Source organism: Corvus moneduloides, chromosome 6 (assembly GCF_009650955.1).
Source record: "Corvus moneduloides isolate bCorMon1 chromosome 6, bCorMon1.pri, whole genome shotgun sequence".
In the NCBI taxonomy this organism is placed as follows: domain Eukaryota; kingdom Metazoa; phylum Chordata; class Aves; order Passeriformes; family Corvidae; genus Corvus; species Corvus moneduloides.
The window spans coordinates 39,126,334-39,153,366 of record NC_045481.1 but is presented as its reverse complement, the minus strand read 5'-3'; the positions used below and the strand labels follow the sequence as shown (position 1 = coordinate 39,153,366).

General features: G+C 44.5%; 1 protein-coding gene across 4 annotated transcripts in view; it reads left to right on the top strand.

The window, feature by feature from the left end:
- Positions 1–24,327, top strand: part of AMBRA1 (autophagy and beclin 1 regulator 1) — a 130,395-nt gene extending 106,068 nt beyond the window's left edge. For 3 of the 4 annotated variants that reach the window (XM_032111733.1, XM_032111730.1, XM_032111732.1), the window contains 3 exons: positions 12,205–12,297; positions 13,819–14,012; positions 22,735–24,327. In XM_032111733.1, coding sequence (XP_031967624.1) covers positions 12,205–12,297; positions 13,819–14,012; positions 22,735–23,225 — 778 coding nt within the window. In that variant the 3' untranslated portion in view covers positions 23,226–24,327. The remainder of the gene's footprint in view (positions 1–12,204; positions 12,298–13,818; positions 14,013–22,734) is intronic. The other variant, XM_032111731.1, reaches the window with a different exon arrangement.
- The last annotated feature ends 2,706 nt before the right edge of the window (positions 24,328–27,033 follow it).

The window sequence follows — 27,033 nt, the reverse complement described above, 5'->3', positions numbered from 1 at the left end:
CACGGGAGACAGTGCTACAAGGCATGCTTAAGTCAAGTTAGACAACATCCACTGCTCTTCCCTCACCTATCCAACCAGTATTCCCATTGTAGAAGGCAATCAGGTTGGTTAAGCATGATTCCACTGTGGTGAATCCATGCTGACTATTCCAACACATGTATAAATGGAAGTATTTCAGCTGTCACCCAGGTGAGCGTATTGCCACCTGGCTTCTTCAGTACTGGGTAATGGGACTAGCAGTTTGGAACTAGATACATAAATATATATATGCTTTTTATTAGAGAGCAAAGAGGCACAAATTGACTATGACTAGGTCATGACTGCAAACTAGAGGAAGGTGGCAACCAGGTGATTTCTGCAATAGCCTGTATGTTGGTTGGGTGGATGCAAGAGACTCAGCTATTTGGAAATGCAGCTCAGCTTGCGGAGACAAGTGTATGACTTGAATACTTGTGACTGAGGGTGAAACTGAACTGCTAAGCCACGAGGCAGGTTTTGGTATTTTAAACCCAAGGTTCTCATTGATGCTATGAAGATTTTTTGCCTTTTCTTTATACCGCTGTTATACCTTTTTTACAACTTCTGTATTCTTAGTGCTTTTTTGCCTACATTCTTGGACAAGTTTGTCAAGCTGAGAGACTAAACATTTTAGAAGCTTCGTAGGTAGGGATTAGTGTGCCCCAGACCCCAAGGTCCTCTCCAGAACACATTCTGTAAACCAAGATAGAACCATCCAGGGGAAGGCTCCTTGGGGAGGGGGGCTCACTCAAGCCTCTCATTGGGGAATTTTTGATAGATATGCTAATTAGTAAAACCTATAATGTTATACCAGATCATTTGGGGGTGTGCATTTCAGTGCATTTGACCTGGATGCATGCGCCTTAGGATCCTTAAAATAAATACCAAGGTAAAATCCCTTTTCCCCTTCTAACCGTGTTTGACTCTTGGTTTTAAGACCAAGAAAAGGCACCACCATCTTAACAGGTGTTGACAAGTTTGCTCTCAAAGCTGTTGTGCTCTAGGGAGGTGAGAGCAGGTCTGTATAACCTGTTAGAAACTTTGTGTGCTTTTCCCTCTGAATCTAAGTCTCTGAGGAATGGTCTGTGTGAAAGAACCCAGGGGATTGGATTCCTGTGGGACAGGAACTCAGCTTTTAGAAATACCTTCCTCTGCAAGTGACCCAACAGGAGAAACTGTTTACTTTTCACAAGTCTGATCTTGGAGCTGGAGCAGGAGGACTTAGGTCTGTGGTTAACAGGCAAATGCTGCTGATAAGAGAGTGTTGGCTCAGATGTGGCTTGGAAACAGGTTGCAGTCTTTATGAAGTTGTGACAGCCTTTTTCTTCTCTGAGGGTCTTGTAGTTCACTCTTGTCATGGTTGCAAACTGGTAGACCTGCATACACATTAGATCACGAGTCTGCTGTCTGCTTGCACATGGCTTCACATTAACACGTGGTAATCTGTGCTTTTTGGATTTAAGATGGATTTGTGATCAGTCCAGAAGTGTGGTATTGAAAGGCTCTGAGGCTGCCATGTTTTCAAGGGTGGGCACCACTGAGCTGAATCAAGACACTAAATTGGTAACAGTGACATTCACTGGAAGAGCCATGTCACATGCAAACAGGAATCCCTTTGGGCTCACCATGTGATGTAGTGTGCTCCATTTAGGAAGTGAAGTGAACTGCTGTGTACTACTCAACTGTGGCCTGGAGGTCTGTCACGGGAAGTGATACAGAGCAGTGTGAATTCCCCCCACTCCTCTGTTGTCCTGCTGCACACTGACTTTTCCACATGGCTGCTGGTGCTTTTTTAGCCTCCCCAAGAATGTTTTTCCCCTGCTACATGCTACCTGATGTCCTTTGTAACCATAACCAGTAATAATCTTCAATGAAGTTTTGTACATCTTTCTTGACTCTGCATATTTCAAGGTTTGATTCCGTTTCTGAATCTTGGGGTTTGCAGCATGGAATGAAATCCTCAGTGTCTGTTTTATATGGTAGAAACACCTCTACTGAATTAAAAAGGAATTTGATTCTTAATGCTCATAACCTTTCCTATCCTGTCACATCCCAACAAGAGCTTTCCCATTTGGAAACATCCCTGGTGGGGCATCTCAAACATGAACTGTCTTGTGAAACATAAACAGATGAGACCAAAAGTGGTGAGGAGCAGACTGCATGTTGCCCTTTGCTGGCTTTGCCTGTGGAGGACTGCCACAGGAAAAAGGCAGGGGATCCAAATATCAATCGTTTGTTGTTTCATCTTGAGTGTCTTCTCCTCTGTGCTCAGGAGCAGGTTCTGGAAGGGCTCAGTGCTCACATGCTTTTGCAAATACTATTCCAGAAACCTCACTGTTCTTAGAAGACTTCAAAACCAAGCTCTTGAAGCACCTTTTCTAAGGCTAGCTTTGTAATGCAGGCATCCACAAGAGAGGAGGGATTTCTTCAGCAGTCAGAGCCTCTGGTAATGGAATTCATATACCCCTGAAGATGCATCTGGTTCAGAGGCAGCATCCCTTAGATTTCTCTCATTGGGAAGTAGGTGTGGAGAGTCTCAAACTGATTCAGTGCTATTCAGTGTGCATATTTTAGTTCTTTGTGATAAGATCTGCCTCCAACATGAAATTATTCTAGGAAAATTCTCTTTACGATAAATTCCGATGCTTTGCAAGCCATCATTGCATTTATCTGTCTGTGCCAATCTTTTCTTTTTTCTCTGAGAATGGCATATCCTCCCATCTACTAATGGGGACAATGTGTCTACATCTAGTTATCAGCATTGGTGAAGAGATGGTAATCTATGCAGCTGCCTGGCAGGTCATATCTCGCTGCTGGCTGGCTTCATTCCTCAGGCTCTGCAGCCTGCAGTCATGATGCCCCCAGCAGCATAAGCTAGCTACATCCTTTGCCCCTTAAGGATAGCTGCTGGAGGATGGAGTAAACAAGGAGACAGAAGGAAGAGCTCTCTTCCCTCATGTGTAACCAAGGGATGTTAGTAACCCTGTGTAAGGAATATTCTCTCTTACAACTGTTAACTGGGGTAGCTGGAGACATTGTTTATGGTCTGAGTCCTCCCTGCAAATGGCCTTTTGAAAGGCAGCATCTGCAAGGGATCTTTAACAAGGAAATGAATGCATGTCCTGGGCTTCTGCTGCCTGTTAACCACAAGATACATTGAATTTTCTAAATGAGGGTAAAACATGCTTTTGATTGATAAAAGGACTCAAAAGGCAGGAAGATGGCCAATTTTGCACTATAGATGCATCCTGAAAGCTTACATTTGGATTTTGTTATTCATGCATTTAAGAAAAAAACTAAATGAATTATTTCCAAGTTGTGCAGAGAAGCCTAGGTAACCTGAGTGCCAAGAGGCTTGGTCATTGCAGATGAAGAAGTAGAGTGCTAATGTGGAGACCTGAAACAGTATTTCACTTCTGATACCCTTTTTTATTCTATTTCCTTTTTTGTATGTGAGTGGGATATCCAGCATGAGTGATGGCATTAAGTGAAAGTTGCCCTCATGAAATTCCACTTAATATGTCTAGGATTCCTAAAGATAAATTTTGAGAGCTGCTTTAAGTCCTCAATTATTAGCAAGTTCATTTCCCTCACCCAATTCTTCAAAATACGCTGTAGCACTGACTACTTAGTGATATTTATTTCCCACCATGAGAAAGGGAACTTGGTACAGAGCTCTGTGTTAAGGAATTGTAGCCTGGTACTTACCAGTTTGTGTACTGTGTCACTTGCCTTCTGCAGGTCCTAACTAGTTCTCAGTTTTAGTAGCACTCTTTGTGAGAGCACAGCCATGTGCTGTAAAAACAGTTACCAAATGCTTCACTTACATCTATTCAGATCACACCTGCCACCTTTTCTTCCTGTACTTTTTTGTAATTCTGTCTTCAAAAGCAGTTAAATTTCATGCAAGCAATTATTTTACTTACTGCCTACTGCATGTGGCTCATTCTTTCATTGTTTCAATATATCTTCTTTTTTCTATTTGTTATATTACTCTCTTTAAGGATAAAAGTTACACTTAGAAGATGGTAATAATTTTAACTATGGCTTTCTTTTTGAAGAATGCCGCTAAGTTGACTTTCTTGCCCTTTTGTCATTTCCTCATTTTTTTTTTTGGTAAGGTATTAAAAATCAGGTGTGAATGACTCAAAAAAGTTAACTTTTTAAAAAATTTTCTAAATGAGTGCAACTGGCTGCTATGTCTGGTGTATTTCTTACTCCCTAATTACACAAGTACCCTTGGATATTTTATAAGTGGAAACTTCAGAGAAGAGAATTCAGTATCTTGTCCACTTTGAATCATCATTGATTTCTGTTGTTAGCCTCACAAATGAATAGACCTTTTTTCATTCTAATACCATTTTCCTCATGTTTATTTTTAGAAAGTCTTTCCATTCTCTTGCAGCTCAAGTTCATCGTGCTTTCTTATAACCTTTCTTTTCTCCACGGATCTATACTAGACCTTCCTTGTTCATTTGTTTACTTCCTTGGCTTTCCAGTAAGATTTTCTTTAATTTTCTGGTCTTTAATCCGTATTATTTATGGAGTTTTATTTGGTGTCCCTTATGCCTGTTTTTTCCAGCAGGACTCTGCTAATGAATCCAGTTAGCAAATAAAACAACCAATATTTTTGTTCATTTTCTTTCCCTGTTTTAAATCCTTCTGCAAATGGTCTTAACTCAATGTCTACAAACTGTGAGTAATTGGAGTAATAATTGGGGATTTTGGGTTCTTGATGATTTTCTTTTTTTCCTTTTTTTTTTTGAGGAGGTTTCGGTATTCTGTATGCTAAACAGAATACTTTTTAGTTGGCTAATTCCAAAGATGCTGAAGATTAAATATATAAAACTTGGCTTGCCCTGTGGATCTCACTGAGATTAGATCAAACCAAGATCTTGGTTCTGGAGCTTGGCAGCTTTGTGTGTGTGCATTCCAATGTTCTATTAAAAATAAGCATTTGCTATGCTTGCTAATTTTAAACATTTATTTTGAAGTTGCTTTCTCCCATTCTAGATGCATTTTCCTGGTTTAGTTTGCTGGTGTCATATCTACAAAACAAGCCGACTTCATCAATGTTAGTTTCTGCTAAAACAGTGATGAAAATTCAAATATGACTAAAGAGTGACTTTGGCTCTGAACACTTGCAACAGTTTAAGATGTTTTAAGGCCTTAGAAGGCTTAAGCAATTTGCACTCCCCCAAAGACTCCTAACATCCTAAATTGTCTAAACCACTGGAAGAGCTGATAGATCATAAAAAGCTTAAGATAGTCTGAGGGTTCAAAGCTGATTTGGAGTATAGTCTGCCTGTAATCACTTCAGGCAATTAACAAGCCATTAGGTTTTTAGAGGACTTAAGCAAGTTATCCATCTTTAGAGCTGGGTGTATGATAATATCAAGCTGAATTGTGCTTTTTTGAAGACCTTTAAGCTGTGTCTTCTGGAATCTGTTATTTACTTTCCAGAGGGGTCCCTATGTGGTGCTTGGTGTGGTTGGAGCCAGATAGCAAAGGATACCATGGCATACTGGCAAGATTTAGTGAGAAGAAAATCAGTGAAAATTCAGGAAATTCTTACTTGGTCTATTTCTGCCTTGTTTATTCCAGGCTATTTGGCCTGGGTCTTGTGCTCTTTTTGTCATAAACATGGTACAAGTTACAACTTCCTATGTCACGCTGTATGTAAACACAGTGTGTTTACATGACAGTAGTGTAAAAAAATTCTGAGAAAATCACTTTTAAAAACTGTTGTGGTGTTTTGGCAGAAAAATGAAGGCTGTTTGAGAGGGACTTTTCTTGTCCTTGCTCTTAACACAGGTTTTTCTGTGCAGCCTTGCATTCCTTAAGGGCAGCACTCTCAACCTCAATATTTGTAGTTGGGTCCCAAGATAATCAAACATCCACACTTTCATGCTAAACTCTTTTCTTTCTGCTCTGTCATTGTCTTGGTACTTAATTTCCATTTATTACTCCTGTTGAATGTGTTGGAAGACTAATTCTTAATTGAAGACTTTCTCCCATGGAATATAGGACAAATTTCTCTTAATGCTTTCTGGTGGTGTGTCATCCATTTCAGCTTGTTTTATGAGTCTGCTTATCTTCTACATGCAATCTGTAGGTAGCTTGCAAATGCTGACTAGTGGAAGTCACTTGGTTTTTAGGTGTAGTGGTCCTGTGGATCAGAAGAAGCTGTTCTGTTTGAGCTCTTGTCATATTAATATCTGTTTTCTTTCGCTCCCTCTTTTCTCTCTGAGGTATCTACCAGCTTAGCTGACTGATAACTCTCTTCCTTAGCTGAGATACCAAAATTTTGCTCATGGAAGATGGCTGTTAGGGATGTGCCTTCTATCTAAATCTCCCCCACTGGCCACAAGATCATGGATTGGATCCAGACTTAAGTGCCCACTGATAGGCAGAGCAAACTTGTGTGTGTTCACATTGTTGAGATAGAAGAGCTACTGAATTAGCTACTGGTGCTGCCAGCTTTATAAGGCTGGCCTCATAAATGGTGTGAGTTTGAATACAGCATCTTGAAAAATCCCAGCGTTTAACCTAGCTGGCAGGACTGCACAATCAAATGAACAGGACCAGTCATCTCGCAAACTGTTCCAAGTTGAGTTGGCACCCTCCCTGAAGCAGGCACACAGCTACCAGCTGCACCAAGCTGCTTGCTGTCCTGCTTCTGCAGCACCTTGGACAATTCAAGTAGGTGTCAGGATACGTTTCTGCATGGTTGCTGGTTTTCACGCAGGTAAAATTTGCAGGATTCTGGAAAAATAGTGGGTTGTATCAGTGTAAGGAGTAAAAATGAGGCTGCTCTTAGATGCATCATTCATCTCAATGTGATGGACAGGATAATGTCATACATCATTTAAATATCAGTGGTTGTCGATCATGAACTGCAGATCTTGTGTTCTGTGAATTCCTGTACTCGGTCTTGTGCTCTTCCCCTGGCTATTTGCACATGGGCTGGTGCCAGTGAAGCTACCACCTCTCCTTGGTCAAAGGGAATTACTGCCCTGCAGAATTACTCCAGAAATCCCGTTTGCTGGTTCCATACAGTTTGCACTGCAGCCAATTTTCACTTGGATTTGTCTCTGCACGTGGTTCATCGCCTGCACAGAAAGCTAAATATTTATGAAGTAGGGCGTTAGAAATTATTGTTTTCCTATCCAGGCAGCTGCTGGGAGTGCCAAACTTCGTTTTGTACTAACAATACCGTTGCCTAGCTAATCATGGGAGCTAGGGATGGGCTTGCTGTGCTGATCATCACCATGCTGGCAGAAGAGATAATGAGCTGCTGACAAGGATGCATTTGGAATCTGGCCAGCATTGCATTGCACTGCACAAGATACTGTGTGCTGCTTCTTCCTTTCCAAACCAGGACAATAGATTCCTGTTCCTTAGCATAGTGTCACCTTGCTCTCTTGTAGCTCACTCTAGTTCCTTGGTACAGTTTGAATGGCTTAAGAATGACAAGTTTACACAAAGGGAAGAAAGCATGTCTTGGGGAATTCAAATCCTTTGTAAATTAATCTGGTTTTGTATTGTATGCATTTAGTGATCTTGAATGGACTGTATATTTGAGAAATCAGCTTTAAGGAGTAATTTCTTTTGTGGAGAAGGCAAACTTGGCAGCATGAAGATCAGGTGCATTGCATGGCATCACTGTGCAGCTTCCTTTCTGTGTTGGGGTTGCCACAATCTTCATTCTGGTAATGAAGTTGTGCTGATACTTTTAGATGGGATTGCAGGCAGCAATGTTTAAATCAAAATTTAATTCGGTACTATAGCAAACAAGTGGGCTGCTGTTGAGCCTTTCCATGTGGCAGGATTTGAAGGAGGAGGGCAGTGCATTTGCTCATTGCTGCTGCCTTCTTAATATTTCACTTAAATCATCCCCTGATAATTTAAGTAAAAAGGTAGTAAGTGCTATTTATGCCTTCCTGGACATGCATACACTACTTGGAAATTATGGGTTGTTTTGTCTTGCTGTCATGCTCCTGAGCTGTATTGTTATGGTAGAGTTGGAGAGTTCTCATCCTGATCCCTCCTCCTCTTCAACTCCCAATTTTGGATATGCCAGCTGGAGGGGGTTACCCAGATGTCCAAGTCCATTTGTGCTGACCTGTGCTTTGTCAATTTACCCTTCAAATACTGGTTAAGCAAATGCAATAAATTGTATTTCAGCTTTCTTGTCATATGTTAATAATGTTGTCATTAATTCCTAGTACTTGGGCTTAGTTTTTTCCTGGGGACATAACTGAGCTGTGTAGGTAATACCTTCATGCAGAGGGAGAGGCTGTGCTAAGTTGTTGGCTTTTGGTACTTAACAGGCTCCACTCTGAATCCTTATTTGACTTTCAGCAAAGCCTGCAAGTCTGTGTCCTTCATCCTCTCCGAGCTCGTTAATAATGTGAGCTGGACACAAGTGTGAAGGAAAAGTCCATCTTAGAACAGATCCCTGCTGGGAAATCCAGGCTGTGAGCAGCTCTGCATATAACAAGCTAATGGAAATTTCCAGGGAGGGCTTAGAGAGCTTAGTGACAGCCATAAAAGGGAAGAAAGTAAGAACTTGACTAAGTGGACTTCACTGTCCATGACTGACACAGTGTGGAGAATTGCAATTTTTCACCCTAAAACCCTGGGCAACAAATGTCCTCTTTACTGCATCCACATCTAAGTGGCAATGTGCTCCATGCTACCCAGAGCTTCTACCTCATGCCTTGAAAAATGTAAAGTGTCTCTAGCATTTCCATGTCTAGAGTTTGATGAAGCAAAAGTTAAATGCTTACATTACCTGAAAAATATTCATTTCTCCAGTGTAAGCTCTGCTTCTTTGGAATGAATCGTCAGGCCTTGATTTGCAAATCTCCCGGGAAACGTACTGTGAAAGGCTGCTCATTTACAAAATTCAAGCAGTATTTTGCAATGGGAGCTAAAAAACCTTTAGGCTTTCTGAAAAGGGAGATTGCACTATTTTAAATAGGTGTGGCTAAACCAGAGGAAGTGTTAAGCTTAATTGAAAATCTGATTTAAATCAAGGTAATTGTAGTTGTCACACACATCTTGTTGTGTACTGAAGTTGGTTTAAGGTGCGACTATGTGATCAAGTTTCTAATGGCGTTAAAACGGGCATTTAGACCACACAGTAGTAGTATTTCTTTGATGAAATTTTGATTTATTAAGAAGAGAAATTATGATCTTCATATAAAAGGTAGTGCCCAACCAGTGCCCTCTGTTGAGTTCAGGTGTATGCTCTCCTCACTGTATCTTAATGCAGTCTGAAACACCTCTTATAGGCTCAATCAATCATCTGAAGGCTGGAAAACCTAATCAGGAGCAATCTTGATATTGATCTTAGGGGTGTGAAGACACCAGTGTGGGTTCCAGGTCAGAGATACACAGATGCATACAAAAAAGGACAGAGATGGTGCTGAGGGCCTTTTGGCTTGGCGTCTTTTGCAAGAGGTAGAGTTGGGAAAGGGTAAGTTGCATAGCTGGCCAAAGGAGGAGACTGCTGAAAGGTAGTAGTGAAGATGCTTGCTGCTGCAGAGAGTGCCAGCTGTTTATTCTGAGCCACTTCTTTTGCCCAGCAGGGAGACACACTCAGACCAAACTAAAAAGCTGGATTAGTGATGCTGAGCATGTTGAACTCCCATTGTGGCCAGGTGTAGTGACCTTGGCTTAAGCCTGTTTATTGGTGTTCCCGGAGTCAGCAACCAGAGCAGTTGCACCGTCTGCTACATGCCCTCCTTCTAAGGAAGGAAGACAAAGCCCTTGATTCTCTGGCAGTAAAGGAGTAGCTGATAGGACTCTGGCAGCAAAGCTCAGTTGATAAATGGCAATGTTTAAAACCAATGTGAAAAGTTACGTATTAAATGGAACGCCTGTTGATTTCACCGTGCACGAACTGACAGCATAGAGTTAGAATGGACTTTGCTGTCCAACAACCCGACTGTACAGTAGTGAGACCCTGCAGAATAGCTAGGAGGATGGTCAGGAGCTTTTCATCTGGTGTACTACATGTCAGTTTGATACCATGATGCTTTTGTACAAGTGAAATTGATCCACTCAAAGAAGTGTGTGTGCAGTAGCTGGACTTTCTGTGTAGTACAGGAACATGGTGTTTGGGGGAAGAGAGGAAACACAGTATTGCCAGCTCCCATCTTGGCCTGGGAGAAGCTTTGTGGTCTTCTGGTTTCTTGTCTTGGGAGCTGGCAAGCTGGCAAAGACAAGTAGGGCACACACTGGCAAGGAATACCAGTCATGTACATAGCTGTGGGGGACATGCCTATTCTTTGGAAAGCATGAAGACGTGTGGAAGAAGAGGGAGAAGAGCCCGGGTCAGCTTAGCTCTGTTGTGTAATAGCTGAAGATACCAAGCACACTAGACTTTTTATGGAAATTTTGACTGCAAGGTCAGGAAGTCTCTCTTGCCTAGGGATTGTGCTGCTTAGCAGACAGCCAAGTGTGACAGCTAAGCCTCAGCCAGTATATTAGGCAGGGGATGGAGCAGCCAGAGGGACTGGCACAGTTTTAGTGACAAGTTACCATCTTTCAATAAACTCAGAAACCTTTATAAATTGGCATCTCACTGGCAGCTGCTTTCGTGGGGTATAATGCAGCACAGGACTAGCTCAGCACAAAAAATAAAAAAGCAATGGCTGTTTACTTCCTGTAGACTCCATGTGTGGTTTTGTTGACCTAATTTTGTTCCTCTCTCACCCTGTATCCTAACCTGGGGTGCTGTCACCCTGGCAGCCTAGCCCCAGGCCTCCAGCACACACTGCTTTCCCACTGCAGCATGTCTGACCTGCAGCATCCTCTAAGCCAGGGTTCTTGTCAGTTCTGCTGAGGCATCCCTTTACAGGGGCAACAGTTTTTATATGTACATAAAACATCTCGTTTGTGCTTAAGGCATAACCAGCTACCAACTACTTGCTGTGAATCCTTTCAGATTATGGGACTACCCCTAGTTCTGAGACTGTCTGCAGGGTCATGGAAGTTCAGCTCTTCAGACACAGTTCCCTTCTGTCTACACAGGACTTTTTTTGTTAGTTTGGGTTTTTTTCCCCTCACTTGCCTTGCTGTGACCACTGCAGAGCATTGCTAACTCTCCACCCAGCACCATCAGGTGTGTGCAGTCCAGCAGCCACGTGGTAGTACACAGCACCATTTCAAAACTCCCAGGCCAGCTAACATGAGCTGTCAGCATGGTGTGGCAAAACACTGTACAGAAGGTGCCTTCCATGGTAATGCAGCCTGGAGTGCTTCTGAAGGTGGAACACAGCAGTAGGTGGGAGATCTCCATGCTGCCTTGGACTGCATAGTGAGTGCCCATCCTCTTGACATTTCTGTATGGCACAGAGTAAGCTGGATTCACTCTCACCCTCTTCTTGGTGGGATGTGTACTTACAGCATTATGGTGGATTAGTTTCTGTGATTGCCTGTAGTCTTCAGCAATGGTTGTTAACCTTGTCTGTTCCTGTGAGTAGTAAGGCTTGACTTGCTGTATCTTTTGGGGAAATGCTCTGTGAAAGGTTTCCCGAGCGTTGGCTTTTCTATTACACTTAGTAGTAGTAGATGTAAAATTCAAATTTGGACTTTTCAGACACACATGCTGTTGATGCAGTACAAGTTCTTCTGTGGAAACTTGTTAAAATACCCTCTACATCTGTCCTTGCTCCACAGTGGCTGTCAGTGAGAGGGATGTATAAAGGTTATTTATTGGTAGAATGAGAACCATTTGCAAAGAAATGTAAAGTTGAATAAGAGCAGTGTTTTACTGACCATCACCTAGTGCGGGAAGTGCTTGCAGACACCACAGAGACAATTGGTCTTTCCAATTCTTTGTTTAGTCACTTGGAGTTAGGGTAACCTGATTTCATACACACAGTTGTATGTCTTAATTTCCTCAATATCTCTCTGCTTCTGTTACCGTGTCTTGTTGCTAATCCTGAATTGAAATGAATGGACTATTCCAGAGCAATCTGGTAATACAGCACTCTGTGTTTGCAAGGTGGTTTATGGTGATGAGCCCTTTCCATGAAAATGTGAACTGAGCTAGATCTGCAGTTTCTGTAGGGCAGGAATCAACACTGTTCTTCATGTTGTGGGGATGTAATGTGTGCTGGCTTGATTAGTGTCCTGTTATGCTAATACTTTTTCCTTCTTTGGCATTTTAAGGGCCTTAAACTCTGGAGTTGAGTACCACTGGGACCAGCTGAATGAGAATGTCTTCACTGTGCATTCCAGCAGCAGGAACACTGAGCGGCCTGGGTGAGTCTCCTGGGTGTTGGGTTAGAGAGACCTGACCCTTTCTGCTGGTTTGCTACATCTGACAGCATCACTTCTTTGTTCTCTCACCACTGGCAGCTTTAAATATGCAATTTTCTCCCCCTTTGACATTGCCTAGTTGGGTCACCTGGCCTTCTTCCAGCAAGTGACATTCAGTGCCCAAAAGTGCCAGTGCTAGTAAAGTACACGTGTCATTCAGGGCCCCAGTAACAGCTATGGGAGGAACATGTGGGGCTTGATGCATCAAAAACACCATGTAAAGCAAATGGCCTTTGGAGGATAATTGAAGAACAGAGGAGTTCACAGAGAAAAGGGCAAATCTGTGGTGCCGACCTGGTGACTGATTTTCATCTTTTTAATTGCTGGTCGTGGGACAGTTGTTTCTCAGCAATAAACTCTAAAAATAAAGCTGAATCCCTTGATGGCCCCATTGGCTGTTTCAGTCTGTCCAGTAGTGCACATGTTGTTCTAAACACAAGGGTGATGCTGCAATCCGTTGCTTCTTGCCATAGTGACAAGTTCTCCATAAGCTAGCTGTTCTCAGCAAGAGGGTGATACTTGTGTTTCTGAATTGTGAGCTTCAGCATCCCAAGGAAGTTGTGAGCTTGTTTACAGGATGAATGTCTGGGCTGTCCTACAGCCTTGGTCTGATTGTGGGTGAAAAATAAGCAGCAGATTCCTTACTCTGCTGTATGAGTGGATATTGCCACTACTTAAGTTTTTGACAGTACATACTCAGTCTGGTATAATGGCAGCTTGAAGGCAGAAATACTGGTCCAGAATGAGCTAGCTCAAAGAGAGAGCAAAAAAAGTGTAGCAGGTTTCAAAGCCTTATGAAAAAAGGTTATGAATGAGGCAGTCTTTCCTTGATTCTCTTCACCATTCCCAGCACTTAGAGGTCAGTTCAGAAAAGAGTGTTGTGGCATTGTCAAGATTCAGCTGTAGCGTCGTGCACTTTGGCTGTTTGAGTCAGAATCTAATGAGCCTTGAGGTGGTTCCTTTTGAGAACAGAGGATTTCTCTTGTCTGACTGGAATGGGCAGAAATGCCTGCTGGAGTGCATTCGTGTGTGATGGTAACAAACTAGGAAGTCCAGAGGAGGAAAAGGATACAGGCTACATCCGTGGGAGTTAAAACTGCCCTGCTGACGTGCAGGAGGTTTTGTGTTTGTGCTCTTGCACTGCACGTTGTGTTGCCTCCTCAACGCAGTGACTCCAAGACAGTCGTTCTGCAGGCTTGATGCTGCAGGGATATCCCTCTGTGCCTGTAAGACACGCTGCTTCTGTGGAAGGGTGAGTGGACTCTTAAGACTTCATTAGCTTAAAACTCAAGAGACCAGTGTGTGTAAATAAGAGCAGGTCCCAATTCCTTTCATCCCCATCCTCATAGTGGCATGCAGGTGCCTGGTTGGAGTGGAGGCAAGAGCCTCACGTGCACATTTCAGTCTTGCTTGGGCATGTTGCCTCCAATGATCCTGGTCTTACTTGTTTTTCTCTCTTTCCAGAACCAGCAGAGCCACATGGAGGACAGACAGGGACATGGGCCTGATGAATGCCATAGGCCTACAACCCCGAAATCCCCCCACCTCTGTGACATCACAGGGTACCCAGACCTTGGCGCCTCAGCTGCAGAATGCCGAGACTCAGACGGAGAGGGAGGTACAGGAGCAGGAATCCGCCTCTGCAGGGACTGGTGAAGGTAGGAGATCAATCAGTGGTTTATCTGACAGAGCTTACTTGGTGATTTAGGAGTTTCCACAAATGTTCCACATCCTGTCAGTGTGTTTGGACACTCCTTTTATCTCTTCACCAAAGATTTCTCCAGCCTAATTTGCCTGTAGCCAGGTGTAGATAATCAGGAGAGTGAATCTCTGGCCATATGAATAGAAAAGTTGTCTTTTTCACATGCTTTGAGGAAGGAAAATTCTCCTCCAGATCATTGTGTCTTTGTAGAATCAACTGTACTGCCTTCATTCCTCACACATCTCCTAAACTCCTAACCATAGTAAGGCTGCAAGCTGCTGAGAGTTATCCTTTCTGCCTGTGTGTTAGAGTTTAGCATGGTCCTCCAACTTATGCAAAAAGTCTGCAGGCTTCACAAGCTCAACATTTGGATACAAAATAAAATACTGTAAATCACTTCTCACAAAGCAGCTTTGAGGTTTCTGTTCAGTTCAATTGATGAAGTATGTGATGAGTGCCCAGCTCAGCTGTGCAAAAATGTCTCCAGTGGTTAGCAGTCCAGGAAAACTTAGCAACATGTAAGGAGCTGGAAACAGCTGCTGTGCAATTCCTGTACAATGAGGAAGTCACTGAACTGTTGAAAACATGCTGATTTTATCCACGCTTCTTGTCTCAATACTGTAACATTGTGCTTTAATTCAACTCTGAAGGCTTGGCTAAGTAGGGGTTGGGCAGTATATAGGGAAGACAAAAGAAAATCAAGGAGACAGTTTTGGAGTTGGTTCATGATGAACCTGCTTGGCTTTGCGAAGCAACCCACAACACGCCTGTTTGTGCCTGCTTGTTCTCTGTCACTCTGAAAGTTACTTTTTGGTATGTGACTCTTCCACAGTTTCAGCTCTTACACAGTTTTGTCTGTGTAATGTCCAGCATGTGTGATGCGGCTTTGTGTTTCTCTGATCTCAGCTCTTCTGTGCAAAGTTAAGTGGGAAATTCCTGCCCTGTGGGTTTCCATCTGCTTGTCTCAGCAGAGCTGAGATTAACCTCTCTGGAAGGTTGGTACAATTGAGGCCGTGGGAATAAGACTGGAACACAGACTGTCTGGACAAATGCTGAACTCATGGGAACTGGTTCTTCCACTGAATGTAGTACACAGACTGAGAACAGGGTACAGTGTGGGACCTTCTTCCATCAAGGCCATGATGGCTGATGCTGCATGCTTTGGGAATTGATTAAACCAGGAGAGTTCTCCAACACTGCTTCTCTCTCCTGCTGTTCCACAATCATCTGAGAGTTTCTTTATGTTGTTCTTTCTAACCTTTCAATTTCCAGATCTAGGGCATGGGTTTTAGCTAGATTGTTAATGAGATGGGGGAAAGGGCTGTTTTTTACCAGTGCCTTGGGCAGGATATCTCTACAAAGAAGCAAAACATGTAACATTTGGAAGAAAAGGAGTGTAAATAACAAACCTAGGACAGGTACTTCTCTTCGTCTCCCTTTCTTGCTTGGAGGAAGGTTGGCGAGTTCCACATCTGGTGTGATTTCCATCTCGGACATTGACTTACTGCATGTCCCCTTGCAAATGGCTACACCTGCAAAATGGGCTGTCACACTTCTGTCAGCTGTATTAGGGCCTGTAAAACAAAGGAGTTACTGCAGTTTAAACACGTGCACCAGAGATGAGCCAAGACATTTTACCATGTTGTTGATCAGTTCCTATGCCAGTTGCATCCTCAGTGGAAATTCCTGTGTAATGGTTCAAGAGTAACTTGAAACTGGGAGCTGTGAAGACAGTAATGGTCCAGGAGCATGAAGGATCAAAAAAATCAACAGTAATCCATGATAGAAGACTAGTACAAAGACCTGACATGAAGCAGAAAGACAGATTTTCTTCTGATTTTACCAACACCTCAGCCAGTTAGCCAGATATTTGTGGCAGCAGTGGTCTGGTTCATCTGAGTCTTTGTGCCTCACATTACACATAAGCATCACTGGCTGCTTGTGACAGTAAGGCTGCTGTTTTCCCAGCATTATCAACTCTTACCAGCAGGCAGGATTAGGTGCTGTGGTGTTTTTCTGATGTCTGATGGCTAATCTGCCCACTGTGTCTACCGTAACTCTGCTTGTTGTAAGGGAAACTGTTTCCTAAGAGCATGATCTAGATGTCGGGGGGGGGGGGTGGGGGGGAAGGAAGAAATGTGCTACCAGTAATTTGGGGTGTGACCCAGGGCAAATTATTAATCGTCTAGCACATGGGAATAAATCCTCCCATAGTACAGCACACCAGGGGCTGTGGAGATTAATTAGTGTTTTATATGGGGCTTTGAAGATGGAAATCACTATGTAAAGGCTTAGCAGTATTATCAGCAGCAGAATGGATAAATCAAGTGTGATCCTGAGTAATGTAAAGGAAAGTGGTTTAGTTATCACACTGCCGTGAGGGGCAAAAAAAGCCCAAACCAACCAACCAACTGACCGACCGACTGACTGAAAAAAAACCCCTTGTATGTTTAAAAAAGAAAAAGAAAGGCTAATGCTACCCTGAGAGTGGGTTTCTGTCCTGTCAACCCTGCTGTTGTGGGGAATTCTGGCTCAGGGCATTTCTTGCAGATATGTGCTTACTGTACAAAAAAAAAAGTGTGCAGAATTGCATCAGAAATCTAATTAAGCTCTGCAGGGGTATAAATAGTTTCCTTTTCTCATGCAAAGCTCTGCGGGGACTTTGCTGCTCTGATTATCTTTCTACCTCCTTTGGAGGAATGAGTATATGATGACTTTATTAGAAGTGAATCCCTCTAATGTCTGAATCTTTCTGTTTTGCAGCAGTTAATAGCGGACTTGTGAACTCTGCTCCCACGCCACACATAAAGGAAAGGTAGTTAGAGTTGAGAGAAAACTAGGAGAGGTACCAAGAAATGCTTAAAACAGTGTTTGAGCTGTCTCCTATTTTCTTTTAAGCTGACAGACGTAGTGGAAATAGTGATAGATTTGTAACTTTAAGGCACCCTTAATTAGAAACAATCTGTTGGGCGTTATACTATGTTTTCCCTTGGAAATAGACAGGCATGATGGGAGTGGGATCTGTATTCAGCTGGCAAATTGAATCTCACTTAAAACTCAACAAAAATTCCTAATGAGATTTAATGGCCCAAAGCTTTAACCTTTAGAAATTGTAATTCCCGGTCCAGACTGGGTCAGGCTGTGGCCGCCACTTGCTCAGGCTGTTGGATCTGTGGAGTACAGTGCAAGGGGCAGTAACTGCCACGGTCTGCAATTGTGCCAAAGCTGCTGCAGGCTGAGGGAGATTGACCTCTGCAGAGCTGCAAGATACTTGTTTGATAGTGGGCCCATGCTATCCCCTGGTTGTTGAGAAAGTTACATCTTTCAGGTAATCCAGTTGTTAAAGAGAAAAAAAACCACCAACAAATAACTGAAAGCAATTGTCATCTCATTTCCTATAATCTGCATTGTCTTTGGGGCTTAAAATTCAGGTAGCTAGCGCAGTGCTTGTTGTGCAAGTAGGCACATGTTATGAGTTACTGAAATTGTAGCCATCAGAATATTTGCTGTCAATGGAGTGCTGTCTTAGGGAAGCCACATATTGACTATTGTCATGCCATATACAGTTTTTAACCTGTTAGGTTGAAGTGTTTATCACCAGCCAGTACAAATTTCCATTAGTTCCAACTGCTTTCAGAGGTTGCAGCAGATACATTTGAAAGGGAAGAGGGTTGTAAAATGAAGGCTTGGGTTTGTGAGACTATCTGTTCAAACTATTGGTAGTGAAAAGACAGCACATGCAAGCAAAACTTTCCTGATATAAGCAGAGCATCCTGAAGATGCCTGAAGAGCACTTAGAAGCAATCAGTGTGCCTGCATGTGATGTAACTTATTTAATCTGAGACATTAGGAACACATGTTGAGGGGCTGCTTGGGCAGGAATACTCTGTCCCCAGCCGAGCCTCATGAATGCTAACAAGAAGAAACATGTTGTTTTATGCTAGCTGAACACGTTCTTGCAGTGCTGTTGTCGTGATGTGACTTTTGTGCAATTAGTGTGGAAATGGGAACTGGGACACCAGGGATCAGCTTCCAGATCTGCCTCTCATTCTCCAACTAGAAACGTGGGTAGATCCCTTAGCCTTTCATCTGCCCGTCCATCTGTAAAATCTGCGTCATATGTCCTACAGAACTGCAAATCTTGGTTTCTCTTTAGAATCCTCTGAAAACCACTACCTAAAAAATAGACTTGGGTTCCAGAAGTATGTACTTTACAGCATGATCTACTCCAAGTACTTGGCTCTCTTGGGATTAAATTATGTGGGCTACTTTTAAACTCTCATTACAAAAGTAAGTAACATATGAATAGCCAAGGTGATATATTACTAAGAAAATTCTTACAAGTTAAAGAAGTTGTGTCTTTTCTGAGTTCTGTGGAGTTGTTTGGATTAACTACCTCAGAAAGGAAGTGTGAACATGTTTCTGGGCTTGGTTGGAAAGAAAAGTAACTAGTAGTATTTCTTGTGGCATTAAGGGAAATGTGATTATTCATAGCTGGTTATACTGTGGTATGTCCCTCCCTTTTCTATTCTTATGCAAGGGGTGAATTAATTTAAAAATGCTGATATTTTTGTCTTTGAGCATCTGAATTAGTGGGTCAGCTCACACCTCAGAGCTATTATTTCATGTTCTCTGAAGACTTAGATATCTCTGCAGTGCATACTGTTAGTTCTAATTTTGAAGCTTTGTTTGCAAACATGGCTCCTAACTACTGCTGGTTTTAGAAAAAGGAATGTTGAAAATAGGAAAAAATTCAAGAGCAATGTCAGTATATTGCACAGACACAGGGGAGTCTGATCTCATCCTTGCTTCTGTGGACTTTGCATTTCATCAGGTGTGTGCCATCTGTGCCCAGAGATAAACAAGTCGTACTTGCTATAAGTACTTGAGAGTCCACTTCATTTAAAAGTGGAAATACCCTGCCAGCTCCATCAAAAGTTCATGAGATGTTTTGTCTGCATAGTTTTCTGTGTCAAATTCTTGTCTTGCTGGAGTAGCTTAGCTAGAGCATAGAGGACTTTTAAAAACAGATGCATTAGCTAGGGAATACTTAGTTAAATGTTTGAGACAGTCAGCTACATTGACAGAAATCCCCTGGTCTTTGGGATAATTGCTCTCGAGAGTAATGTTTTGTTCTGTGTTTGGAATAGATGGGAGTTTGGACCTCTGGAAAGGTCACTTTGGTTACAGTAGAAAACTTTTGTAGGAGCACAGCACTGCAGCAAGCTGAAAAGTGTGTGGTGTACAGCATTGCTGTTGTTTTGGGTAAGTGCCTGTGTGCACACCCTGCACCTTCACCAAATGGAAGTCAGCTTATTTCACTTGCACTGAGTACTAATGTAGTCTGCATTGGCAGCCTGGTGAAAGAATGTGCGTGGGAGTCAGCAGGCAGTAGAAACGGGCTGTGTGTGAATCTGTGCTGTAGCTCAGCTCAAGGCAAATGGCACAGCAAGCTTTGCTCTGAACTAGTCAGCCAAAGTCATCATCAAAACCTGAGAGAGGGCAAGGGGAGGACAGTCCCCAAAGCAAAGGTGTTTGTTGGCTGCTTGAATGGTGAGGCTCACTTCTGGCTCTTGATGGGCTGGGAATTTCCAATGTTTCTGTATCTCTGTGTTTGTGATCAGAAGGCTCATGCCTTGCTGATTCCTGCTGTGGCATCAGCCCTTGCCTGTTTTGTGAGCAAACAGATGTCTCAACTGGAAATTCAGCCATGGCATATGGTAATTTAGGGGCAGGGAGGAGCAAGGGGTGCTGTGGTGAAACACATGTTTGTAATGCTGAGGAGCGTTGGCTGGCTGGGAGTCCTTGCTGTTTTGCTGTTCCAGTGCTTCTGTACTGGACTGGTTTATAGTAAGTGATCTATCAAGAGCATGGTACCTGCTGTTTCAGGACTTGTGTAGCTAGGACTGTCTGGCATGTCTCTAGACCAGGTTGCAAATCTTGGCTTTCTTAGGCTTCCTCTCTGGCCTGGCCAGATGGTTGGTAATGAAGTGCTTACGACTATACCCTCAGAAGGAAGTGATGACTGAATCCAAAACCATGCTTCTCAAACCTTCCACTTAGTTCTGCTCATGATTAATGCTTCAATATCCCTTGGCATGCATGTTTTTCACACTGGGGTTTCCAGTTTAATAGCTGCCTCTGTCCTCAGTCTTTGTACTGGTCAGCCAAGTTCCTAGTTCAGGCATCAACCACATCCTAATTCATACAGCAGGTGCATCCTGAATAGGATTTCTCTGCTAGAGTTGTGGATCAGGCTCTGTCCAGGGGGTATTCTTGCTCACTTCTCTAAGGCCGTGCTGTAGATTCTCATGTGGTTACAGGTGTCTCTGTGGTCCCATGGATGCTCTAATCAAGGGGCTATGTGTAGTGGATATAGCAGCTTTACTACATTCCTAGCAGAAAGGGACTTACTCTGCTGGTGAGAGTTAAATTTGCCCTTAATGTCCATAATATTTCTACAGCAGGGCAGTATGTCAGCACACTTACTTGGGGATGAAATTAGCTGTGTCCTGTGGTGGGGGACACTGGTAGTGCTTGATGCAAGTACCACTGAGCCCATGACAGAAGGGAATAAGCTGTCCCTGACTGACTGCATGACATTTCTACAGTGGCATGGTGTGGACTGTGCTGAATACCTTAGCTCTCATGCTGGATACATGCTCATACAATCATTTAGGTTGGAGAACACCTCTAAGATCATCAAGTCCAACCTTTGACCAAACACCACTATATAACTAAACTATAGCATTAAGTGCCATGTCCAGTCATTTCTTGAACAGTTCCAGGAATTGTGACTCCACCACTTCTCTGGGCAGTTAAAATGAGTAACCACCCTCTCAGTGAAAAAATTCTTCCTAATGTCCAACCTGAACCTCCCCTGGTGCAGCTTGAGGCCATTTCCTCTTATCCTGTTGCTGGGTAACTGGGAGAAGAGATTGACTGCTACCTGGCTATAACCTCCCTTCAGGTAGTTGTAGAGAGTGATAAGATCTCCCCCGGGCCTCCTCTTCTCCAGGCTAAACAACCCCAGCTCCTTCAGCTGCTCTTCCTATGACATGTGCTCCAGAGCCTTCACTACATCCATTGCCCTTCTCTCTCAATGTCCTTCTTGTAGTGAGGGGCCCAAAACTGGGCACAGGGTTTGAGGTGTGGCCTCACCAGTGCCAAGTACAGGGGTGATCACTGCCCTGGCCCTGCTGGCCACACTAGTGCTGATACAGACCAGGATGCCATTGGCCTCCTTGGCCACCTGGACACACACTGGATCATGTTCAGCTGCTGTCAGCCAGCACCCCCAGGTTCTTTTCTGCTGAGCAGCTTTCCAGCCCCTTTCCCCCAGCCTGGAGTCCTGCATGGGGCTGTTGTGACCCAAGTGCAGGACCTGGGACTTCGCCTTGTTGAACCTCATGGAATCTGCCTTTGCCCATGATCCAGCCTGTCCAGATCCCTCCTGAGACCCTTTCTACCCTCCAGCAGATCAACACTCCCAAGCAACCTACTGTCATCTGCAAACTTACTGAAGGTGCACTTGATCCCCTCATCCAAATCATTGGTAAAGATATTAAACTCCACAGCCCCAAGTGTTTTTGTTTTCCTAGTCAGTGTGGCATTTTGGTTTTTATTGTGTTTTAACTCCTCCCTACATCTAGCCTTCTTGACATTCGTGCTCATTTCCTTGGTGCCAGGAGAGCTCATGGCTTCCTCCTCAAATCAGCACTGTGATAGCTTCACAGAGGTGGGAGTGAGATTTATTTCTTTAATAAGAATCAGCAAGATCCCACTGTGGAATGTTTCTAGCAGTTTATTATTACAGATTGTTCTCCCCAAATGCTCTGGGTAGGGTTTGTAGCAAAAGGAGGATGTTGGGAAACCGAACTGGGATGAACTTCTCTGTCATGGTGATTTAATCTCCTACATGAACAATTCTTTTGTGAGGTTTTCTTCTTCTAAAGTAATCTTGAGCAACCAAGATATCTGACGATGGTTCTCTCAGTTCATTCCAGCCTGACTATAAAGGGAAGGCTCAGAGATAACAGTAGACAAAGACTGCAGGTCTTGAGATGTTTTTTTGTATTCCTCGAAAGATACCAGTCAAGGGGAGCAGGAGCCTCCACACTTGATCGCAGCTGATGTGGAAGACCATGTTCTGTAGCTGCTGTCTGCTGTTGGCCAGCTTCTTATGTCCTCCCTAGACTGACACTGGGGATGTTGCCATCATGTCATCTGCAACAAGTGAAGTAGAGAAAGCCATGGGGTTCTTTAACACCATGGTGACGGTGTTTGGTTTATTGCAGTGCAAACTGAGATTTCTCTTCCTGTCCCCATGGGACTGGCAGGATTGTCTCTACAGCTGTGATAAAGCATCCTGCCTCTTTGACTACCACCCTTTCCCCTGTCTTTATGGCTAGATAAGAGCTGCTTTTCCAAGGCTTGGACACACAAGTCTGTGAGGGATACCCGTGGAAGTGGCCAGGATTTTCTTGACAGAATTTGGTGCCTTTGTTTGTCACTTAACTAAGTGGAAAGTTATGGAAATAAAATACTGGCCTCCCTCTGGAGTAAAATCTATCTTGTGTCCCAGCACATGGACCCTGTGTGATGCAACTACTCAGCATGCTTTATTTTCTGTTGTAGTTTGCTTTGTGTACCAGAGTTGTTTCTGCTTTCTTTTGCAGGTGAAGGGCCAGAATATGGGGCCAGCGGGGAGGATGCCCTGAGTAGGATTCAAAGGCTGATGGCAGAAGGTGGCATGACAGCCGTGGTTCAGCGGGAGCAGAGCACCACCATGGCATCCATGGGTGGCTTTGGCAACAACATCATTGTGAGCCACCGGATCCACCGCAGCTCTCAGACTGGCACAGAGCCCACTGGAGCTGAGGGCACGTCAGCACAGCAGTCCACCTCTCAGCAGCTGGGCACAGAGCTGGAGGGACGGATCCTGTCCGAGTCTGTGCAGCTGCCGGAGCATGGCCTGAGCCTGCGGACAGCCCCTAGCGGGAGTGAAGGACAAAGCGCTGGTGACCTGGACCTGCCAGAGCAGGCCCAGTCCTCCATGGACACTGAGGGACCAATTGAATACAGTGACCTAACTAATAATAACCATCTTCCTGACAGTACCAACTTCTATAGTAATGACAGCACCAGTGGGGAGTCGCGGAACAGGTAGAGATTGAGTTGTGTGTTGGTGCTACCCTTGTACTGCTCAGCAGAGACCTGTACCTCACAGCTGGCCAGGAGCTGGAAGAGTAGAGATGGGTGGCTCTAACAGGATGCTGATAGTTCAGAGGGCTTCTCTGTCCTGGGTGATGGGGGAAGGGATAAGAATTGCAAGGGAAGCCATGGGGAAGAAAGCATACTTCCAACATTCCCACTGCTGAAGACTTACCAGGAATACAAACCATACTTGCTGCATATCAGCAAAATTTTGAAACCCCATGGCATCCCATGAGCTAAGCCCTGTAACTTGGTGTGTCATCCTTTGTAAAGCCTTTTTCCTTTCCTGTTTCCTGCCCTTTTATACCCATGGAGCTGATCAGTAGAGCGAAGAAAGGAAAGGGGGCCTGCAGCATCCTTCTGGAGACAGGCAGTACTGGGCAAACCCAGGCGTGATGCTCCGGCTCTGTTGCTGGAGTGGAGGAGTCTTCCAGGCCACAGTCCCTCTCCGTAGCACAGCACTGCTCCCCCCCCACAGAGTGTGGTGTTCTGAGACCAGTCCTGCCTATGCTGTGGTCTTTTCTGGGAAGAACTGGGCTTCGTCACAAGATGCATGGCTCAGGATATGCTCACAGGTGGGGATCTTTCCTTTTTTAGTTAGTTTAGGACTTGGCAGGAACCGAAGCCGAGATGCCATATAGATGGGTAGAGGGACAAGGGCCACTGCTCTCTAGACAGGATGCTGTTCACACAAGGATGTTCTAAGCTGTGCCAATATTAACATGAATGAGCCACCCCAGTGGTTTCATGGTGCCAGGACTGAGCTGCACCTCCTTGGCAGGGGGCAGGAAATCTCTTTCAGCTCCAGGCCAGGGTGTGAGGTATGGGTCTGTGATGTAAGGTGTTGCATGTGAAATCTTGACCTTGTACATGTAGTTTCTAGTGGAGAAGTCAAGGCTCTGATACTTTGTTTTTAGTCTCAAATGTGATTTTCCTTTTCGTTTGTAACTCTCCATCCCTAGCAGGCTTGTGGAGGAAGTACGGGGAGAGTGTGAGTGCTAACGAGGGAAACACCAAAGATCAATGTCATTAAAATATGACAAACCCTTGCTTGACCTCCTGTCTTCGTTTGTGTGACGGTTGTCTCTGTGTTTGGCCTTGGGGATAGATACATCCATCTCAGAAGCTCAAGGCAGCTTACAAATGTCAAGTGATGACCACCCCTTTCCCAGGAGGAAAGCAGACTCAACCTGTGAGTTGAAAGCCCAAAACTGGGAAACAGGGAGGTACATTTGGGAGTCTTGCTTGCAAATTGCATTTTAACCAGTCTGGAGATGAGCAGGCACCTCTGCATTTCCCATCATTGAAGTACTGCAGTAAGGAGAAAGAGGAGCATTTCACCTATCCTGCTTTAAAAGGTATGTAGAGGTGCAGCACCGAACATCTTGGGCAAGCAGAGAGTGGTCTGTCTTGCTGACCCCTTGATACAGAAAAGGGTTGCAGTGTCTGGCTTTTCTGGATAAAGGAATGCACACTCCCCTGTTACCTCTGTGCTGTTAGGGATGTTTCCACTGCTGTCTGAGCACCTGCCAGCAGCTCCTCGAGATTCTGTGCTGCTAAGACAGTACAATAAATAAGTCTGTCATTAGGCAGCACTCAAGCTCCCAGTCAGAAGAGTCTGTTAGAGAACATTAAGCAAATCTTCTCTTAAATCACAGCCTGGAAATGAACCTTAAATCAAATCAGCTGCTGCCAGGCCTCATTGCGGAGTGTTAATGAGGCTCTAAAACCTGCCCCGAGCCAACCACATCCCTGATCTGACAGGAGAGCAGCCTGAAAAATGGGATTCCCTTGTGTGGCAAGGAAGGTTTCATGCATCCCTGTATTGCCTTACTGTGGAGTGGCCTGGGGATGTGCTGGCAGTTGGGAGCCAGAAGAGCTATGTCTCAGATGGACAGACAAGGCAGTGCAGGTCTAGACAGAGCTGTTTATTGCTCTGCTTGAAAACAAACTAAAACAGACCCTGGGAAAAAAACTGCTTCAGCTCAGCCTGACATCACTTCTTTCCTCTTCCTGCACGATTCCTGGAAGAGTCTTGAGGTCCATTCTTGGTAGATGTGTTGCAGAGCATTTATAGATATCCATTTTCGGAATGAGCCAAGCTATCTACAGAAAAATTTCCATCTCAGTTGGAGAAGTGTCTTCTGGGCTGCCTCACTCTGGTGCTGGCAGATTCTCAAAGGCTGGCGTGCACTGTTGCTGGGCGCTCTGGCCGGGCTGCTGTGCGGAGGCCTGAAGCCTGCCCTGCCGACAGCTTCCCCTTGCTCCACACCCGCCCCCACTGGAGACTGTGGCAGAACAGGGGGTGAGCTCCAGTGGGAGCTGGAGCAAACTACAGCCACTGGCTTTGCCGTTGACATGGGACATCTCTGAAGCTCTGAAGCAGTTTTCCATTCAAGACTCGAAGGGGAGACTCTTCCTGATGAGGTAAGGGTGCAGGCCTGGTCAGAGCAGGCAGCTTTGTAGCTCTGGGCCAAAGGCTGCTAACAGTTGAGTCTGACTGCAGCCTGTGTTCCTACAGGCTTTAAGCAGGAGCAGTGGGCACAGTGGGTGTGGACAGGCTTAATCTTCAGGTGCTGCCTTGGACATGCTTTGTAGATGACCTGCTGTGGCTACACAGCTGAGCAGGTGCCCTCAGTAGTGATGGGCTTGTGTGTACAGATAGCAGTGTTCTTGAGTTTCAGACCTAGAATCTGCCAAGCTCAGGTTACCCCTGCCTGAGATCTAATGGAGCAACCTGGGTGAGTGGGTGGGAAGAGGAGGGGATAGAAGGGAAAATTGAGCCCACTTACATAATAGGCTCACCCACCCACACACCCACCCCAGTGCAATTTATTTATTTTGCCTCCCGTGCTTCTTGTGGGACAAAACTCTATCTTCTTTGGACTACCCTGCTTCAGCCCAGCAGTCTTGCTCGGTTGTTTCTGGCTGGGCTGATCCAACTGTACCCTCAAGCAACACCCCTGAATTTGCATGGTGACCTGAGGCCTGGAGCCCTGCATAGAACAGGAGGCAGTGGGATTGCCCATGCCAGGGACAGCACAGCAGCAGCTCAGGGCTCCTTCCCCAAGCCTTGCAGCTTTACCTGCTCACTGCAGTGTGACAATGGAGCACTGAGGCAAATGCCGTGCCAGGAGCAACATGGAAATTCAACAAGAGCTGCTTCAGGAAACCAAACCAGAGCTGTGCATACTTGCTGGCCCAATTTAGGAGGCAAAATGAGAGCTTTGCTGCGTAGGAGCAGGAAATAATCTTAAAAAGTGAAAGCTTTTCTCAGCCATAGACTGTCAAGAGCCTTTAAATGTGCTAACAAAATCCTGGGGAAAGGAGAAATACAGTGCAGAGAATTTTATTTAGCTTTCAAAAGGCTTTTGATAAAGTCCCTCACAAGAGGCTATTAAAGAAACTTAGTCACCTCAAAGGTGAGGGGTAGAGTCCTCCTGGAGATAGAAGCTGTGGGAATCGGAGTCAAAAGTAAGAGCCATTTCTTGGCATGGAATGAGGTTAATGGTGGGTTGATCAGGTTCAGTAGGAGCCAGTATTCTCTAAAAGACCTAATGAGCTTAAAGAGGAGGGGAACAGCCGATGATACAAGATTATTTAGGTTAGCTAGGAAGAGAGAATGTGCCAGAAACCTGGGGCAGTGGGAGGAGGTAGTGGTTGGAGCTTCTGTGCTGGAAGGGGACTTCCTGTATGAATCCTTCACAGATGGAAACCTGCATGGACACTGCTGCAGCCAGTGAGTGCTCTGGCATCCCCAG